Here is a 20,258-nt window from a genome sequence, read left to right on the forward strand (position 1 = left end):
GAGTGTGAGCACCCACCCAGCCCCGTCCCGTCCCGTCCCCAGGGCAGCCCCACACCGTCCTACCCACAGGCTGGCAGGTCCGCCTGCATACACTGGGTGTGCTAACCGTGTGTGTGGACACGTGTATATGTGAGCACATGAGAGCACGGTCGACCCTGTGTGGCCATATGTGTGACCAGCAGCAGCAGGCCTGACAGGGTCCAGAGAGGCCCTCCTGCGTGCTGCTCCTCACTCCTTGGGCACATGCTCCACCGCGTGGCCACCCCTGCACCTGTCCCAGCCTCTGACCTCTTGTGAGCCCCTTCCACACCCATGACCTGGAGGAGGGGATGACTGGAGGGAAGGGAAGGGGCCAACACCAGACAGGCTACCCTGAGACTCCCACAGCCACAGCCACAGAGCCCTCGGGTGGAGGTGAGCAACTGGAACAGTCAGCAGCACCTGTCAGAGGCAGGGGCACCTCCAGGAGGCTGGTCCCTCGCATGCTGCTCGAGGCCTGGCACTCTGGAAGGCGGGGCTCCATAACACAGCCCAGCGCCTCAGTAGGTCCCTGTCCCCCAGGGGCAAGGCCAGCAGACATTTCTCAGGTGTAGTCTGACAATTTCCACGCAGCTGAGCAGAGCCCACGGGAGAGGCAGCTCATTGCTCACTGGGGGTGGAGCTGGGGGGTGCGCGGCCACGGGAGGTCTGGTCTGTGCCCACAGAGTGGGAACTGGACCAGGGAGCCCTTTCAGGAAGAGGAGTGAAGAGTCAAAGGAAGTTGTTTTCAGATGCAGACTCCAGAGCAGACCCTGCGAGCATGGAGGGCAGAGGCTGGAGCTGGAGCCCTGAAGCATGCTCAGTGTTTCACAGGCACAGAAAGTCATTATCAAGACAAACCGCACCGGCAGGTCAATTCGCTGGGCAGGAAGTGGGGGATGGGCTGAGCAGGTGGGAGGCAGGTATAGGACTGGGTGGGTGGTGGGCTGGGGACCGGTCCGAGCCGCCGCTGTGAAACATGCAGCAGGTGTTCGCTGGGTGTTCACTGCATCAAAGCTGGCTCAGGGAGACGCCACAGGGCGCGGGCAGGGGCACTGTGGTGGGTACCAGGCCTGATGTTAGCTGAAAACTCCACACTTTAAACTGAGAGGCATGAGCTGCAGCTCTGACAGCCCACATCCTGCTGGTGATGACAGTCAATTTCCTCCCCCATGGACACGGCCCAGAAACTATGCAGCCAAACTCACACCACACTCGCAGGTAAACCCTCTTCCCACCAAGACTCTGAAAGCCCATTCGCGCACCCCTCTGTGTTGAATGCACCTAGAAAATCACTGGGCTCAGCCATGATTGTCTTCCTTCGCCCACAGGCGAGCCCAGATGGCCATCCTCATGGGTCTGGCCACCGAGGGGGCCGCCAGCACAGGCAGTGAGCGGGTGGGCTAGAGTGGACAGCAGCTTGCTGTGAGGCTGGACGAGGTAGTGGTGGCTCACAGTGCACAGGGCGGCCAGGCAGCCATTGCAGGAGAGACCAGGAGCAGACGGAGGTGCCTGGTGCTGACTTTGGCACGTGGGGGCGCCACCTCCCCTTCTGCAGCAGCCTTTTCCTGGCCCCATATTCTTTTACCCATTCAGTGTGCAATTTTAATCTATTTAGCACATGCACAGAGGCCTAGTAGCTGTGCAGGGACCACAGGCCCAGCTCAGATGCCCTGGGAGGCAGGAGAACTTCTGGGCTGAGGGAGGGACAGGACAGGCTCCTGGTAGGACCAGCCCCAGGAGGGTTAGAGGAGCTCAAGGGGCACCTGAGCTTTGCTTTTTGATGGGGAGGAAGGAACAGAAGCAGGGCGTGGCTTGGTGCCCTTGGCTGGAGAGCAGAGCACGGGAGCAGGAAGGCGGGGCGCGATCTCCAGGACAGGCTCGGGGCCTGCTCCTTGGCCGGCACAAAGGCCGTGAGCCCTCCTGTGCACACAGGATGCTGAGCAGCACCTCTGGCCTCACCCAGCTGACGCCAGTCAGGACAATGCCAGATGTCTCAGACAAACTGCCCCTGAGAACCACAGCTCTGCACACACCCTTGCACAGCGCTGTGGAGGACAGAGGGCAGGAGGCCCACCCAGGGGCATGGTCAGCGGCCCTGGTGATGGGGGATGATAGGTTGGTAAGTACTGGGCGGTGCAATGAGCAGCACTGGAGCAATGGATGCAACAGTCAGGGGAGAGCCCAGGATGCCAAGCTTCCAGGGAGCCACCAAGCTGATGCCAGTCCCCAAGGTCCCCAAGCACCAGACGCCAGACGTGGAGAATGGGGGTTTGAGGAGCCTGGCTCCAGTGCCCAGGCTGAGCAGGGAGGGAACCCCCCGAGATGGCTCAGAGCATGGAACAGGCTTGTTTCCTCCGGGTGCAATGGGAGGAGGAGGTCCACAGTATTGTCTCCAACTATCTGCCCAGCCCTTCCCCACAAGAGGGCTGCATGTCCTCGTACTGCCAGGGCCTGCCTGCCTGCCTTCCCGGAAAGAGGGAAAGCGCTGTCTCCGCCCTGGTGGGCTGGGCAGAGGACTGCTCTGGCCCATGGAACCTGAGCTGTCAGCTGAAGCCCGAAGAGAGGGTTCCTGCCACGCTGCCCTAAGGTACCATGATCCAAACAAGGCTGGCCCGAGACCCAGAATGGACTCCCAGAGAAAAGCAAATGAAATGTGAGCAAGAAATAAATCTGCTGTTGTGAGCCACTGAAATGTTGGGATAATTTGTCACCTCAGCCTCCCGCTGAGAAAGCTGTCCAGTGAAATCCCTGAGTCAAACCTCTTCCTCCTCCAACCAGTCCTGCTCACTACCATCAGGTGGAATTCCCAAACCATTTTTTCAGGACTTGCCTTGCCCCCTTAGCTAGAGAGCTACAATCTAAAGTCTTTCCTTTTTTTTTGGGGGGGGGGGGGCAATGTTAAAATATGTACACAGATAATAATTTAATAATAAAAAAAGTGAAAAAATAAAAATAAAAATAAAATAAAGTCTTTCCTCTGAATTCAAAGACACTCACATTATAATCCTTACTTCCTCTTATTCCTTACAACCTTCTAATCCCACAAACACTCAGAACCCACCTTCTTATCTTTGTTCTGACACCAGTTTCTGTTTCAACTAGTCAGTTCTGCCAAAGCACCCACCCCACAGACAAAAAAAAGTGAAGGCTTCGACAAAACTTTATTTATAAAGACAGGCAGGGGAAGTGCCAGTGGCTCTGGTGTACAGACCTGTTTGAAGGGCTTACAGTCTTAATAGGCTTTGCCCTTTTCAAACTTCTTCAAAGAACAGTGTGCCACAGCCTACGCACAACTAACTGAGCACAGATTAGATGTTCAGTTAAAAAGTACCGAATTAATGATACTTAGGAAACTTTATAGAATAGTGAAAAAATTCCTAAACTCAATAATACAGTTTTCCCGAAGACTTAAAAAAAAAAAGTAGAAAAAATCCACACCAAATGTTAAGCCAAGAAAAATTCCACCTGCCGAGACCGGCTTGGCTCAGTGGATAGAGCATCGGCCTGCGGACTGGGGGTCCCAGGCTCGATTTCGGTCAAGGGCATGTACCTTGGTTGCGGCACATCCCCAGGTGGGATGTTACTTTCTCATTGATTTTCCTAACTCTCTATCCTTCTCTCTTCCTCTCTGTAAAAAATCAATAAAATATATTTAAAAAAAAGAAAAGAAAAATTCCACCTGATGGAGCATAATAATGGCCAATAAGCTCTTTTCACAACATACAAACTGTGTCAAAGGTGGGTATGAGTTTCTGAGTTTAGCAGGGAAGCAACTCCTATTATCAGAACTCTCAGACCTATGAGGATAAACTTCATTTATGTCACCACCGCATTTTGAGGAACAAGATGGCAGGCACCGCTGAGAAACTCAAGTTCCAGGGAAATATAAAACCCTGCAAATGTCTGTCCCCAAAAGCCCGAGAGAGACGGGAGCCCAGCAGAAGCGGGAGTGAGCCAGACAGTAGGCCCAGATGAGGAGGTCCACCCCGGAAGATGGAACACTGTGCCAGAGGATGGGGCTCAGGGTCAGACAGGGCCTCAGGAAGCAGGCCCCAGGCTGATGGAAGCCACAGTGAGCATGTCCCGGAGGCAGCAGAGGAGTGTGGATCCACCTCGGGAGCAAGGAAGGTCGAGAAGCAGGGACCTGGAAGCAGGCAGACACTCCCGCTCGGTCTGCCAGAGGTGTCTCCCTGCCCAGCGAGCAGGGGCTGTGCTGGCACAGGACACGCAGAGCCAACCTGGGGAGGGAATGTGTGAAGACTCACAACAAATGACCACACGACAACGGGCTGGCGGAAAGGCTCAGCAAAAGGGTCTTGTGATCAAAGCTAGATGCCCCCCTATGAGCACAGATTACACCCCCCCTCCCCAAAAAAGCACCTAGAACCTGAAAGAAGTCTAACAAGACACAGTCATTGTCATTAAAGTGGTCAAGGGCAGTCCATGCCAGCACGCACGCATGAGAAAAGAATGGGATGGACATTTTGAAATCTATCTTGAGATATTTTCAAATTTGCTCACAAAAGCTGTTTTGTTACCATTTGTTCTGAACATTAAATGTTCTCATTATAAATCCCACAAATGCCAAAAGACTACCTCAGGGGAAGGGCTTCCCGCAGTATCACACCGATAGAGAGACAGGCATAGTGTCTGGGTAAGTCTGAGGTACTTTCCCTTGATCTGAGAAAGAATCATCTCCCTGGGAGATTTCCCACTTTGTCCTGAAGCAAGTTAAGTCTAATTTCCTCCAACAGCTCAGCAACATAGGATGTTACAGCACTGGGATATCCAAGTTCTCACTGTCTATTGCCCTGTCCTTACTGTTACTTAAACTTTGTTAGAAAATTATCTTCTATTTCAAGGATAACGCTGTGAAGTATAACAGCTATGGCTTGGGTGGCATAACTAAAACAGAAAATTACCCCAAAACTGCTCTAAATCTCATTTCTGTTTACAACAATCCTACCAACTGCCAAGGGCAGTAAGAACGAGAGTATCCAGGTGTCTCCTCAGAAGCTTTCTTTTTCTAAAAATATATTAAAAGCAGTTCTGTATACGTTATCTAAGTACACAAGACTTGCTCCTTGTGTACCTTCATAAAGACTTGTTCCTTGCCAGGCGTGGCTCAGTGGTTGAGCATCGACCTATGAACCAGGAGGTCAAGGTTTGATTCCCAGTCGGAGCACAGGCCTGGGTTTCGGGCTTGATCCCCAGTGTGGGGCCTACAGGAGGCAGCCAGCCAATGATTCTTTCTCATTATTGATGTTTCTCTCTCTCCCTCCCTCTCCTTTCCTCTCTGAAATCAATAAAAATACATTTTTTTAAAAAAGACTTGTTTCTCCACATAGGGCCCAATGTTGCCTTTGTAAGAAAAGGGAGCCACTGATGTGATGTGAAAACAAAATTAGGGGGGTGAGGCTCGGGGACCACAGCAAATGCACCTGGAACCGCATCTCGGCAGTGATGAAATCCTAACTTCCGTGAGCACTGACGATGCGGCAAGCACAGGGCGTTTTACAGTGTTTGATTCGATGAGTCCTCATCACCACCCTGTGCCTGGTGCTCCCATTTTACAGACGAGGGACCAAAGGCACTGAGTACAAAGGCAGGCGTCTGACTCCAGAACCCGCCCTCTTCTCCAGCTCCGGAGAGCTGACGGACACAGTGCGGGCCGGGAGCCGGCGTCTGCCTGCGCCTCACCGCCGCCGGCCGGGACGTCCTAGGGATGAGTCTCCCGGCTTTGCAGCCGCACCGCCTATCGGATGTCCTTCCCTTCCCCCGGCGGGAGCCGCACACCTCGCTCATTGTGCAGGGAGCGCCGCGGCCCGGGAGCCACCTGCTGTTTGCAGAGGCGCCCAGGACGCACAGGGTTCAGTTCCCCGCACCGGCTTCCAAGACAAACCCCCTATTGTCCGCCCCGGGGGAGGAACGCGAGCCCTGCAGCGGCAGGTTTCTGCAGAGGTCACCGGAGGTCTGGTGAGCCGCTCGGCACGGAGAGATGGCGGGGGAAGGGGAGGGGAGGGGGCGCCGCGTGTTTGCAGCCGAAGCAGCGCAGCGCCCGCAGCAGCTGCCGGTGGGAGCGGGGCTGCACGCCCACAGCTGCCGCGGCCTCGCACCGGCCTCGCACCGGCTGCGGATGAAAACGTCCCGACCCATGTCCACCGCCCGCCGCGCCCGCCGCCTCGGCACCAAACGCTCCACCTCCGCCCGCTCCGCTCCGCAGCCGAGAGGGGCCGAGGGGATCCCGCTCCGGGGGCGCCTGGGAGCGAAGGCGAAGCGCCCGGCCCGCCCTGCGGCAGAGGCCGCCTCCGCAGGCGCCGACCCGCGGCCCCGCACCCGCCCGCCGGCCACCGGAGGCCGCGCCGACGCCCGCCCCGGGCCGCAGCGCCTCACGCCCCCCGGCTGGCGCCCACGCCCGCCCACGCCCCCTCACACCCTGTCCGGAGCGGCCCCGGCCTCGCCCTCCGCGCCCCGCCCTGCCGCGCCCAAGGCGGCCGTCCGTCCCCCCACCCCCCGGTGGCCGCGGCCCCGGGTCCTCGCGCGGCCCGGCGGGGGCCGTGGCGCCGGCCTCTCCGCCATTTTCCCGGCCGCGCCGCCCACCGCCAGCGCTCTCACCTGCCGGCTGCGCGCGGGCCGCGCCGACACAGCCCCTCATCCCGGCCCGCGCGCCGCGTGAGATGCCCGGGGCCTCCCCGTCGCCGCCGCCCGGTCTGCGTCCGCCGCCCCGTCCGCGTCCGCCGCCGCCGCCGCCGCCTCCACCGGCCCAGCGCCCGCGGCCGCGCGTCCTCCCGTCACCAGCGCAACCCGCCGCCTCCTGCCCCGCCCCCGCCGCCGCGCCTGCCGCCAGGGGGCGCTGCGCCGCTCCCCTGCGCGTGCGCGTGCGCCGGCGCGGGGCATGTCGGGAGCCGGGAGTGCCGGAGGCCCGCTCCTCCCTCGAGGCCGGCGCGGGGGCGGGTCCCGAGCCGCGGTCGCGCTCCGGGCTCAGCCTCGTCGTCGGTCTCCGCGCCGCCCTCCGGGAAATGCCAGCAGCCGGAGCCGCCGGGCAGGAGCGGGATGAGCGTCCAGGAGAGATCCCGCGATTGTCTGTAGAGAGCAGCCCGGCGCCCTCGGACCTGTGCTTCCGTCACACGTGACCTTTCCGGCCCCGGCCCCCACCCTCCCCGAGCCTGGCCGCCTCCTTCAGGGACTTCGCCCTCCCGAGCCCGCGTCCTCACCGTCCCACCCCCACTTCCTCCCAGTGCGGATTCTCTCCAAAGGACGCATCTCTGCCCCACTTCCTGGGTGAGCCTGTCAGCTCCTGGACCCAGAACCCTGTCTTCACCTGCAGGCCTTCTCCACCTGCCGCCGCTGGGGCGTGGGGGTGTGTACAGGGGTCGGTTTAGACTGGACTCGGTCTCCTTTTTCTTGCTAGAAATGGCTCAATAGACTCTTTTAAAAGGCTTTCAGCCCAGGAAGTTAAAATTATTTTACACCTGTAATTTTTTAATCGGGATAGTCCGCGTCCTCCATGTCTGACATATTTTCTTGCTCTGTCATCTTAGCTCTTGGTAATTAATTGCTCACCTTCATCTTTACTGGTACGCCCTCCAGTACTTTCTAATCTGCATTTAGCCTGAATTGGAAGCTGAGCAGACTGACACTCTCGCACAACAGGACACTCAACCCGTGGCCACACCCTGGATCCTGTACCCAAAAGAAACTGCAGAGGGCTGAAAACTCAATTTCAAATGTCCTGGTTTGAGTTCCATATCCTGTCCTGCAGTTCGTCTCTTCCCTGTGACCCAGCCTCTGACTTCTCCCATACACATGGTCAGGTGGTCTCTGCTCTCCTTTCCAGCTGCCTCTCCTTCCTCTCCACCAGAGAAAACCCGACTTGGTGAAGGTAAGCACTCCCCATCTTTACCACTGCAGACAGCCATGCTGGCTGGCTTCACTTTAAATGTAAACTAGCACTTTGCAGCAATGTTATGTTTCTCCGGGATGGTGTTTTCCACTATCCAAAGTGACCACTTGAGCCGAAGCCGGTTTGGCTCAGTGGTAGAGCGTCGGCCTGCGGACTGAAAGGTCCCAGGTTCGATTCCGGGCAAGGGCATGTACATTGGTTGTGGGCACATCTCCGGTAGGGGGTGTGCAAGAGGCAGCTGGTCGATGTTTCTCTCTCATTGACGTTTCTAGCTCTCTCTCTCCCTTCCTCTCTGTAAAAAATCAATAAAATATATTTTTTTAAAAACAACAAAAAACAAAGTGACCACTTGAATTTCTCATGCCTCACCTAAACTGGTTTGGCTCAATGGATAGAGCATCGGCTTGTGGACTGAAAGGTCCCGGGTTCCATTCCAGTTAAGGGCATGTACCTTGGTTGTGGGCATATCCCCAGTAGGGGGTGTGCAAGAGGCAGCTGATCGATGACTCTCTCTCATCGATGTTTCTAACTCTCTATCCCTCTCCCTTCCTCTCTGTACAAAATCAATATATTAAAAAATAAAAATAAAAATGAATTTCTCAGGCCTCAGTAGTTGAACCTCCCAGATAAGACCAAAACTCAAAGGCCCGGCCACATCCTACCCCACCCCTTCACCTTTCCAGTTCTTAATGCAGTCCTTCCGCTGCTGATGTGGTACCGTCTCCCTCCCACTGTCAAAAATTGTGCTCAGCCCACAGGCCTTGCTCAGTGGTTACACATCAACCTATGAACCAGGAGGTCACGGTTCCATTCCAAGTCAGGGTACATGTTGGATGTGGGCTCGGTCCTCAGTGTTGGGCATGCAGGAGGCAGCCCGTCTATGATTCTCAACATAGAGGGTTCTATCTTTCCCTCTTTGAAATAAAAATATATTTTAAAAATTGTGTCCAGTCACCTTCTCTCCTGAGTCATGTTTGCCTTTCCTGTCTGCACCAATGCTTACACCAGACACGAGAGGATCACTTGGGCCATCTAGGACAGTGGTCGCCAACCACTGTGGTACATGAGGTTCGAAAGGTTGGAAACCACGGGTTTAAGGAAACCTTTGGAGCAGCAGTTGCCAACCGGTGGTCCGTGGACCACTGAGATCCATGAGATCCAAAAGGTCGGGGACCGCTGCTCTAATTCATCCACGTGCTTTACTAACAAAACAAGCAAAAAGACACTATCAGTGCTCCACATTCATGCACTGCCTTCAACTGACAAGGTGATTTCATGAGTTTTTCTTCTTTCCTTCCTTGCTTCTTCCTCTCTTCCTTCCCAAGTATATATGAAGCATCTATCTGTATCTGGAGATAAAACGGTGTCCAAGAAAATCCTCTGACAACAAATAACTCCAGGTGTAATGGAGAACCAGGTAGAAAGTGAACTAAAAAAAAAAAGCAAGAGCTGTGATACCATGTGGGTATAAGAGTTGTACTATGGGGCCCAAGGGTGGGAGACTTTTCCTGAAGGACGTACATTATGTGGGGCAGGTATTTTTCCCCCCCCTCCTATTTTAGAGCTGAGGGAAAAGTCCACAGAATAAGCCCAACACAGGAGAAAAAAGGCCTGCAGACCATTCTACACAGAAAACCCACACTGGGACTGGCCAAGCCCACATTTGGAAGAGGTTCTGTGCTTAAGAATTTTTATTAACAGGATAGGCAGAACAAGAGCAGGTGGAATAAGTCAAGCAAATACCAGGACAAATGTTAAATCTAATGCAGAAATGACCCCAAATTCCCAAAGGTAACACAGGGAGGGTGGGAGCAGAGATTGAGGAAGAGACTTGAAGAGGTCATATTGGACTTGGCCTGGAGGGAATGAAGAGTGGGTTAGACAACCCTGGCTTGTTTGGCTCAGTGGATAGAGCGTCGGCCTGTGGACTGAAGGGTCGCAGGTTCAATTAGTCAAGGGCACATGACTGGGTTGTGGGCTCAATCCCCAGCAGGGGGCCTACAGGAGGCAGCTGATCAATGATTCTCATTATTGATGTTTCTTTCTCGCTCCCTCTCCATTCCTCTCTGAAATCAATAAAAGTATATAATGATAATAATTATTTAAAAAAAAAAAAAAAAAAAAAAGAGTGGGTTAGCCGAAACCGGTTTGGCTCAGTGGATAGAGCGTCGGCCTGAAAGGTCCCGGGTTCGATTCCGGTCAAGGGCACGTACCTTGATTGCGGGCACATCCCAAGTGGGGGGTGTGCAAGAGGCAGCTGGTCGATGTTTCTCTCTCATCGACATTTCTAACTCTCTATCCTTCTCAATTCCTCTCTGTGTAAAATCAATAAAATATATTACAAAAAAATTATTAAAAAAAAAAAAGTGGGTTAGACAGAAAGATTCCTTTGGGCAGTCTCAGCTTTGAGTCAGAATGCAGTGTACTTGTGCCATGATGATCTAGACCAGTGTTTCTCAAACTTCCCAGTTAAACTCTTTAAGCAGTTAAACATAAGATTACCATGTAGCCCACTCTCTGTGACCCAAGAGAATGGAGAAATTACATCCACAAAATGGCCTGTCCCAAATGCTTACAGCAGCTTTCCTCATACTTGCAGCTTTATTTATACTTGCTCCAGACAGAGCAACCCAAATACTCTTCAGTGGGGAATGGGTAAACTAATTGCCTCCACTGTACAATGGATGTTACTGGGCAGTAAAGAATGACGAACTACTGGCACACACATCAAGATGAATCTGTACTTAAACCAAAGAAGCCAGATTCAAAAGGCTACACAGTGACTGATTCTGAAAACATGAGACGTTTGTGAATCGCCCAATGCAGAACAAGGTTTGTGCCACGACTGAAGCCTCTGCTGTGTCCATCACACACAGAGTGTCTCTCTCCAGTGGGCATCTGTCCATGTGGCCTAAGGCTGGGGCCAGGAACAAAGGCTGAACCACACTTTCTGTGGGCATGAGAGCTCCCTCCATTATGAACTCTCTGATGCTGAGTAAGGGTTGACCTCCGGCTGAAGGCTTTCCCACAATCACTACACTCATAGGGCTTCTCTCCGGTATGAACTCTTCGGTGTAGGGCAAGTTGTGAGCTCTGACTGAAGGCTTTCCCACATTCAATGCACTGGTAAGGCTTCTCCCCAGTGTGAACTCTTCGATGCTGAACAAGAGTTGAACTCCGGCTAAAGGCTTTGCCGCACTCATTACAAATATAGGGCTTCTCTCCTGTGTGAATCCTTACATGTTCAGTGAGGTGAGAGTTAAAACCAAAGGCTTTGCCACACTCATTACAAACATAGGGCTTCTCTCCAGTGTGCACCCTGTGGTGGAGAAAAAGGCTTGAGCTCTGACTGAAGGCCTTCCCACACTGGTCACATACATGGGGCTTCTCTCCAGTGTGGATCCTCTGGTGCTGAATTAGGCTTGAACTTCGACTGAAGGCCTTCCCACACTGGTCACACCCATGCGGTCTCTCACCAGTGTGGATTCTCTGATGCTGTGTTAACTGTGGGCTCTGGCTGAAGCCTTTTCCACATTCATTGCATTTGTACGGTTTCTCTCCTGTGTGAATGACTCGATGTTGAATAAGACTTGAACTACGACTGAAGGCCTTCCCACATTCACTACACCTGAAAGGTTTTTCTCCAGTATGAAGTCTCCGATGGAGAACTAGGTGGGAGTTGAGACGAAAAGTCTTCCCACATTCATTACATTTAAATGGTTTACTTCCAGTGTGAACTTGATGGTGCAAAATTAGGCCTGAGCTGAGAGCAAAGGCTCGCCCACACTGACCACATTTATAAGGTTTTTCCCCGGTATGACTTCTCTGATGTCTGGTTAGGTCTGAATTGTATTTGAAGGTTTTGCTGCATGTTTCACATGTAAAAGCTCTCTCTCCTGTTTTATTTTTTTGACGTCTAACAGAACTTTGATTCAGATTCAAGTTTCCATCAAACGTACCACCTTCCTGGGTTCTTTCTCCTGGAGACCTTTCCCTGCACATGGCAGTTTCTTTACTAAAAACTCTCTTGTGAAGATGAAGTTTCTTGAAACTCTGCCCAACAGAATCCCACATGTGTCCTTCTACTTTATCCTCAGGTTCCCAAACTCCCTGCAACACAGGTGCCTGTGGATCGAACCCTGAGAATCTGCTTGATATCACTTCTGGGGGTTTTACTTCTTCAGAGCATTTCTGGTTTAGAATGGACAGGTCTTTCTTGGTACCAATCTCAAAATCTGTTACATAAAAGCAAAAAGGCATTATTGAAGAAAACCATCCAATAGGGATAATATCTATAATGTGTCAAAAAGCACCCATAAAGCATCTGTAAAAGATAAAATATAGCCCTAACCAGTTTTGCTCAGTGGATAGAGTGTCAGCCTGCGGACTGAAAGGTCCCAGGTTCGATTCCGGTCAAGGGCATGTACCTTGGTTGCGGGCACATCCCCAGTAGCGAGTGTGCAGGAGGCAGCTGAATTGATATTTCTCCCTCATCAATGTTTCTAACTCTGTCTCTCTCCCTCTCCTTTCCTCTCTGTAAAAAATCAATAAAAAAAAAAAATAAATAAAAAAAAAAAAAAAATATATATATATATATATATATATATATATATATATATATATATATAAAAAAATATAGGTGACAGGTAGAATTCAGAATTAAAGATGACCAGTCCACGGGTTAAAAATATTTAGGTTCATTAGCAACCAAAGGAATAAAAATTAAAACAAATTATAATTTTTCACCTATCAAATTGGCAAATTAATCCATTCAGCAAATATTTAGGCCAGATATATGTTAGGTAAGAAATATAACAAGAAGGCAAATACAGCCTCTGACCTCCTGAGGCTTATATATTATTCAGGTATCTAGACAATTAAGTAAGTTTTTAACAAGGATGATGAATCACGTGATAGGGAAACTATACAGCAATGTGGGAAATACAGCATGGCCTCCAAGCTGGTCTACATGGTTACAGAAGACCTCTGGGAGGAAGTGGTTTCAGCTAGAGCCTGAAGATGACAGTTAGTAATGGCAGACCAGGCCCTCAATGTGACGTGTGACAGAATCCAGCAAATTCAAGAATCTCACTGTGACAGCAGCAAGAAGTATGAGGGGAAAGTGGCAAGAGGGACAGGGAATGGTCATAAGGGCACCAACACAAGCTCAAGAACCTTGAACTTGCCCTGGCCAGGTGGCTTGGTTTGAGTGTTGTTCCATCCTCCAAAAGGTGGAGGGTTCAATTCACTATCAGGGCACAAACCCAGGTTGCAGGTTTGATCCCCAGTTGGGGCACGTGCTGAAGTCAACTGACTGTGTTTCTCTTACATCGATGTTCCTCTCTCTTTCCCTTACTCTAAAATCAATTCAAACAAACAAACAAAAGAAAAACCTTAGGCTTTATTCTATTTACTTAAAACATAGTGATTTCCAATATTGATGAGAATTGAAGAAATGATCCCTGCCTATTACATGGTGTTACAGACATAATTCTGAGGGGGGAGGCAATTCAATTTATATAAAGTTCAAAACAAAACCTAGTGGTTACCCTGAAGGTAGCAATGATCAGTGATTGGAGGGTCAGCAAGGGTGCTTCCATGCTGCTAACATTGTTTTTTATCTGGTGGTTGTGTCCACATTAAATTTATGAAAATCCAATAAGCACTACAGCTACAAATGGTATGATTTTATGTATGTACATTATTTTCCGATAAAAAGTATTTACTGTATTTTTCGGACCATAAGACGCACCAGACCATAAGACGCACCAGTTTTTAGACAGGGGAAATGGAGAAAAAAAGATTCTGAAACAAATAGTGTCCTAAAATATTTTATGTGCATTAAAACCCAACATCACAGTCATAAACACATGTAATCAACCCTGTAAAGTAAACAGCAGCATTTAGAACCATTTTAGAGCCGGGCAAGCACACAGAGACCACACAGAGCCGGGCAAGTAAAAAAACTTTTTTTTTTACAGTATATGTGTAGGCTATATTTGGACCATAAGACGCAGGGACTTTTCCCCCCCACTTCTGGCGGAAAAAAAGTGCGTCTTATGGTCCGAAAAATACGGTAATATATTTTAAAAATTGATTTTAGTGAGAAAGTGAGAGGGAAAGAGAGATAGTAACACCAATGATGAGAGAGAATTACTGGTTGCCTGACATGTTCTCACTGGGGATCAAGCACCACAACCCCGGCCTTAAGCGGACTCGAATCTAGGACCATTCAGTTCTCAGGCCAATACTCTATCCATCGAGCCACACCAGTCAGGGCAATAAAAAGTGTTTTTGTTTTGTTTTTTAATTTCTCTATTGATTAAGGTATCACATATTTGTCCTCAACCCCACATAAAAAGTGTTTTTAAAGGAAAAAATAGTATTTTGTCCTGGCTATAATATAAAAAAAAAATAAGTTTTACATACACACATATATGTATATATACACATATATACATAAACACACACACACACTCACACTAGAGGCCCGGTACACAAAATTCAGTGGGGTGGGGGTGGGGGTGTTCCTCAGCCTAGCCTGCACCCTCTCCAATCTGGGACCCCTCAAGGGCAGTTAGACAACCCTTTTACAATCCAGGACTGCTGGCTCCCAATTGCTCACCTGCCTGCATTCCTGATTGCTCCTTACCACTCTGCCTGCCAGCCTGATCACCCCTTAGCCACTCCCATGCCAGTCTGATTGATGTCTAACTGCTCCCCTGCCAGCCTGTTTGCCCCCAACTTCTCTCTTCTGCTGGCCTGGTCACCCCTAACTGTCCTCCCCTGCAGGGTTGATTGCCTTCAACTACCTTCCCTTGCAGACCTGGTCCCTTTCAACTGCCCTCCCTTGCAGGCCTGGTGCCTCCCAACTTCCCTCTCCTGCTGGCCATCTTGTGATGGCCATCTTGTGTCCACATGGGGGCAGGATCTTTGACTACATGGGGCAGCCATCTTGTGTGTTGGAGTGATGGTCAATCTGCATAATACTCTTTTGTTATATAGGATATATATACATATATATACATACATATGTATGTATGTGTATATATATATGGAGAGATAAAGAGATAGAAATAGATAGATAAGATAGATAGATATATAGATAGATAGATATAGATAGAATCTAAATTAGCATGGAAAAATATCCAATACCTATTTTTTTCTATAGTCTCCTTTCAGGAATCAAACAAAAATCCTGTTAAATTATATTTCCTCCCTGCTGTCTCATATTAATGTAATGAGAGTTTTAAAAATCGATTTTATGCTGTTGTACACATATTACCCCTTTTCTTTCGGACACTTGGTGAAAATCTTCCACTGTTGACCTGTTGACCTGTTCTCAACTCTGCGGGGATAGAGCTGCTTACATCCATGTGGGTGGCCTCACCCACTGTCATCAGTGTTATGACAGACCCAGCAGAACCAGAATCCACTGAAATGTGTCAAAACAGAATCCAGAAAACAAAAGAGATAAGTGGACAGAGCTTCCCACACCTGGCTGCCAGGGCCTTCTGGATGATTGCAGGAAAACAGCAGCAGGGGTGAGGCTCTGCTGCCTCCCAGAGGTCATCTGTGGTAGGACAGCACGTATAAAATAAATCACTAGAAATGGTGACAAAGGAAGACCAGACCAATGATGCTAACAAGGTCACTGCAACCACAGCCCAACAAGAGTCCATGTGCAGGTTCGCTGCTGGAGCTATAACAGAAAGCTCTGAGGACAACAGCGCTTCAGGCGCCAGGACACATTAATACTGAGAAACATCCTCTCCTTCAATACTCACCAGGCTCGACCTGGCACCTGTCACCAACAGACTTTGAGGTAATTACTTCTAAAGTAAGGCAACTGCCATAGGTGGTGGATAGAGTATCAGCCTAGTGATTGAAGGGTCCCAGGTTCGAATCCCATCAAGGGCACATGCCCAGGTTGCGGGCTTCATTCCAGTAGGGGGCATGCAGGAGGCAGCCGGTCAATGATTTTCTCTCATCATTGATGTTTCTATCTCTTTCCCTCTCCCTTCCTCTCTGAAATCAATATGTTTTTAAATATATTTTATTGATTTTTTACAGAGAGGAAGGGGGGGAGAGAGAGCGAGCTAGAAACGTCGATGAGAGAGAAACATCAACCAGCTGCCTCTTGCACACTCCCTACCGGGGATGTGCCCGCAACCAACGTACATGCCCCTGACTGGAATCGAACCCGGGACCTTTCAGTCCACAGACCGACGCTCTACCACTGAGCCAAACCGGTTTCGGCCAAATAGATATTTTTTAAATAAAAAATAAAAAATAAGGCAAGGCAACTGTGTTCACTACTGCTCCTCTGCATGAGAAAACCTCACAGAAACAGAACCACCTTTTCCCATCAAACTGAAAGGCCTGGACACCCGGACACTCTGTGGGCCCTGCCCCATCAGGGGTGCCATCGCACCCACACTCTATATCCTGGGCAGCCCTTTCTCTCACCTCCCCAGACAGGACTTCAGGTTCCTAAATGAGCACTCTTCTCATGAGCTGACACTGTGGGGAACTGACACATTGGGCATTCCGTTCATTTCATGGCACTAACCATACATAACAGCCTAATACCATTGCAAATTTAGAATAGCACAATCAACACGTTAGTCAAATTTACAACAAAACAGTGGCTTTTAGAATCATCTTGTTACTGTTTTTTAAATATATTTTTATTGATTTAAAATATATTTTATTGATTTTTTTACAGAGAGGAAGAGAGAGGGATAGAGAGTTAGAAACATCAATGAGAGAGAATTATCGATCAGCTGCCTCTTGCACACCCACTATTGGGGATGTGCCAGAAACCAAGGTCCATGCCCTTGACCGGAAACGAACCTGGGACCTTTCAGTCCACAGACCGACGCTCTACCACTGAGCCAAACCGGTTTCGGCCTATTTTTTATTGATTTAAGAGAGGAAGGGAGAGGAAGAGATAGAAACATCTATGATGAGAAAGAATCATTGATGGGTTGCCTCCTGTATCCCCCCCAGTGGAGATTGAGTCCACCAACCAGTCATGTGTCCTTGACTGTAATCAAACTTGGGACCCTTCAGTTCGCAAGCCAACGCTCTACCCTGTGAGCAACCAGCTACAGAGAATCGTGGGTTTCTGTTGTTGTTGTTTATTTGTTTAATTTTTTAAATATATATTTTATTGATTTTTTTACTGAGAGGGAGGGAGAGGGATAGAGTTAGAAACATTGATGAGAGAGAAACATCGATCAGCTGCCTCCTGCACACCCCCCACTGGGATGTGCCCACAACCAAGGTACATGCCCTTGATCACAATCAAACCTGGGACCCCTCAGTCTGCAGAAGACGCTCTATCCACTGAGCCAAACCGGTTAGGGCCAGAATCATGGTTTTAAAAAACAATTCAACTCTTAATTTATCTCTAGTGAAAAAAGTCATGCATGTGCTCAATAACATCACACCCAGGGAGTCCTCTGAGTCATGGGGATGTTCCTTATCTTGATAAGAGATGTGGTTGACGTAGTTGTGGCTATTAAAACTCAGCAAGTTTATGCTACTAGAGGTACATTCCATCCAAACAGGAAATGCTTGATAAAATGTAGGAGAAAGGTTCAGGGTGGAAATTTAATTGAAGACCTAGGGTACTAACACAGGTGAGGATAAGAGTGATGATGTGTTATATGCTTTGACAACTGAAAAAAAATGGGAGAATAATGGGCAGAGAAAGCAGATCACATCACTGGTCATCTCAGCAGCTGGGAGTCAGAGATGTCGCTTAGAACATACTAATAAAAGTATGTTCAACAGACCAAGGTAAACATTTAAAAAATACTATTGCCGAAACCGGTTTGGCTCAGCGGTAAGCGTCGGTCTGCGGTCTGAAAGGCCCCAGGTTCGATTCTGGTCAAGGGCATGTACCTTGGTTGTGGGCACATCCCCGGTAGGTCGATGTTTCTCTCTCATCGACGTTTCTAGATCTCTATCCCTCTCCCTTCCTCTCTGTAAGAAAAATCAATGAAATATATTTTTAAAAAATAAGAAATAAATAAATAAATAATAAATAAAAAACACTATTGACTAAGACCAGGAGATGCAGGAGAAAAAGGATAGAAGTTTGTGTAATAGGTAGATAACCAATAGCTACTGTCTAGAGGAGGAAAATAGAACGGCTATTATATAAAAAAGTAAAGTTGTTATACAGGTTTAGCATAGACGTAATCACTAAATGCAAACTTCTCTAATAACCGGAGGAACTGTGTATTTTTAAAAGGAAAGCAAACAAATCAGTAAAATGAAAGCTGTTAAAACAGGCACACATGTCTGCCGGAATACTCCGCTGTTCAGGCTGCCGCCAGGAGCCCGTGGAAGTGAGCCCATCACCTAACCAGCCCCACCTACTCTCACCTGTGCTGCAGCTGTTCAAGGGCTCCGGTTCCTCAGCTCCCATGAGATCCAGGACCCACAGCTCTTCACCTTGCTCCAGCTGGGTGATCAGCTCCGGCTTAGGGACAGGGAGTCCTATTGAGGTGAGGGCACTGGGTGAGCTGGAACAGAGCACTTCCCACTGCATCTTACAGGCCAGGTGAGAAGTGTAGTTTCCCCGGAGGACTCCTGCTTCTCCACACTGTCACCCCAGGTGGGAGAGGGGCAGGGATCACAAAATGTGTGTGTTGGTGGAGTGGAAGGGACTGGTCAGGAGCAGGGGCTGAGAGTGAGCACTGAAGGAGAATAACTCATCCGTTCTCCTGCCCCTGGGTACACAGGTGGGCACGGGCATGCAGAGTGAAGTCTGGAATTGGGAGCCAGGCAGAGACCAGACGGGTACCTGGGAACAAGAGGTAGGACCCTCCCCTTTGGGCTCTAAGGTTTGGAAGCAGCCCCCGAGCTCCCCAGAGGCCCACACCACAAGCCCAGGGAGAACCGCACCCAGTGAGGCCACGTGCCCGTAGTTCTCCAGCATCACATCCCTGTACAGTGCCCGCTGGTCTGAGTCCAGCTGCTGCCCCTCCGAGCGAGAGAAGTACACGGCCACATCCTGGAAGGTCAGCGGCACCGCCTCCTGTAACGACAGGTGGCCGCTGCCCTGGGGCTGCGCCCACTGGGCACACCTGCTGCGCTCAGCCCGAGGACCAGCCGGCCACGAGGACCCGGCTGAGTTCCCAGAGTCCCTGTCCCTGGGGAGGGTGTGAGTCCAATCCCAGAGCCCTGTCCTTGGGAGCCTCGGAAGCCCGGCTTCTGCAGGAGGTGGGCTCACCGCTCCCGAAAAGGGAAGGTAGGGAGGAAAGTGAACTCACCTGGGGCGCTGGAAGCCCGAGTGCATCTGCCATCCTGGGGGAGCAGGATCTGAAGGAAGACTCAGGACCTGAGGGGGGGTGCCCTGGCCTGGGCCTCCAATGCTCACCCTCGGAGGGAGGGGACCCACACTCAGACCCACTCAGAGTCATTACATCACTTCATTAACTTCCAGGGCCCAAGGGGTGTGAGGGCGGACAGGTGAAGGGTGCCATTAGTGGGTTCCTGGAGTGGCCCCCGAGGCCACGAGTACTTTCTCTTATAGGAGTTGCTGGTCAGAGGCAGGTCACCCTGCAGCAGGACTCAGCGCGTGCCTGACTGCCCATCTACTCGTTAAATCACTAGAACTGGAAGAGCCAGAATCCAGATGGGGCCGGGGGCTGAGGAGTGAAAGCTGGCTGCTCCACTGGTCCAGTTTCCGGGCCCACCTGAGGCCGAGTTGCATCTGACACAAGGCGTGCAGCCCCCATCTGCCCCCACCCACAGGGCGAGAGGCCCGGGACGCTGCCAGAAGCTCGCCGCCCTCGTCACCCCTTCGTCCCCAGCCTCCTGGGTCGCCTCCCATATCCTCGCCGCCCCTCAGGCCAAGCGGAGGTCCTCATTCTCCCAAGTCTCCCCGGTGGCCTCCTCCGGCCCGCGAGCTCCGGCAGCCCGAGGCTGCAGACACAGCCCGACGCTCCCACCGCACGCCCAGGCCGGCCGGGGCCGACCTTCCTCCCGGCAGGTCACTTAAACCTCCGCGCCGCCGTCCCAGCCCGTCTCGACCTCGGGTGAAACCTCCCGAGGCTCCGCCTGGGCACCTCGGTCCGCGGGGCCCTCCCAGCCTCCCTTCGAACCCGCCCACTCGGCTGGCTCTTCCTCCGTCCGCACTGGGCCCCGGCGGCTCCCGCCCGCACTCGCAGCCGGTGGCGGAGTGCTCGCGCGGTAGGGGATGCTCACCTGGGCGTAGCGGGCCCGATGGGAGGGGCGGGGCCAGACGGAACGGGCGGGGCCGGGAGGCACCCGAGCTAGGCGCGCCCTCCCCGCTTCACTGCCCCACAGGCCGCGG

General features: G+C 51.2%; 2 protein-coding genes across 11 annotated transcripts in view; both read right to left on the minus strand.

The window, feature by feature from the left end:
- The window catches only part of ARHGAP39 (Rho GTPase activating protein 39), a 32,284-nt gene extending 25,455 nt beyond the window's left edge, over positions 1 to 6,829 (minus strand). For all 3 annotated transcript variants that reach the window (XM_084907137.1, XM_084907136.1, XM_084907138.1), the window contains exon 1: positions 6,637 to 6,829. The gene's annotated coding sequence lies outside the window, so the exon portion shown is untranslated. The remainder of the gene's footprint in view (positions 1 to 6,636) is intronic.
- Positions 6,830 to 10,651: 3,822 nt separating this feature from the next.
- ZNF251 (zinc finger protein 251) lies at positions 10,652 to 20,251 on the minus strand. Of its 8 annotated transcripts, none has more exons than XM_084907151.1 (5): positions 20,150 to 20,251; positions 19,213 to 19,261; positions 18,845 to 18,953; positions 18,323 to 18,436; positions 10,652 to 12,159 (listed from the first exon to the last, which is right to left on the minus strand). In XM_084907151.1, the coding sequence occupies exons 2-5, from the start codon at positions 19,243 to 19,245 to the stop codon at positions 10,697 to 10,699; spliced, it is 1,719 nt and encodes a 572-aa protein (XP_084763277.1). In that variant the 5' UTR covers positions 19,246 to 19,261; positions 20,150 to 20,251; the 3' UTR covers positions 10,652 to 10,696. The 8 variants fall into 8 exon arrangements, with proteins under 8 accessions (XP_084763277.1, XP_084763276.1, XP_084763275.1 ...); XM_084907150.1 differs by having other exon boundaries at positions 18,845 to 18,977; XM_084907149.1 differs by having other exon boundaries at positions 18,845 to 19,016.
- Positions 20,252 to 20,258: the final 7 nt, after the last annotated feature.

Source organism: Pipistrellus hanaki (genome assembly GCF_964339955.1).
Source record: "Pipistrellus hanaki genome assembly, contig: scaffold_41, whole genome shotgun sequence".
Classification (NCBI taxonomy): Eukaryota; Metazoa; Chordata; class Mammalia; order Chiroptera; family Vespertilionidae; genus Pipistrellus; species Pipistrellus hanaki.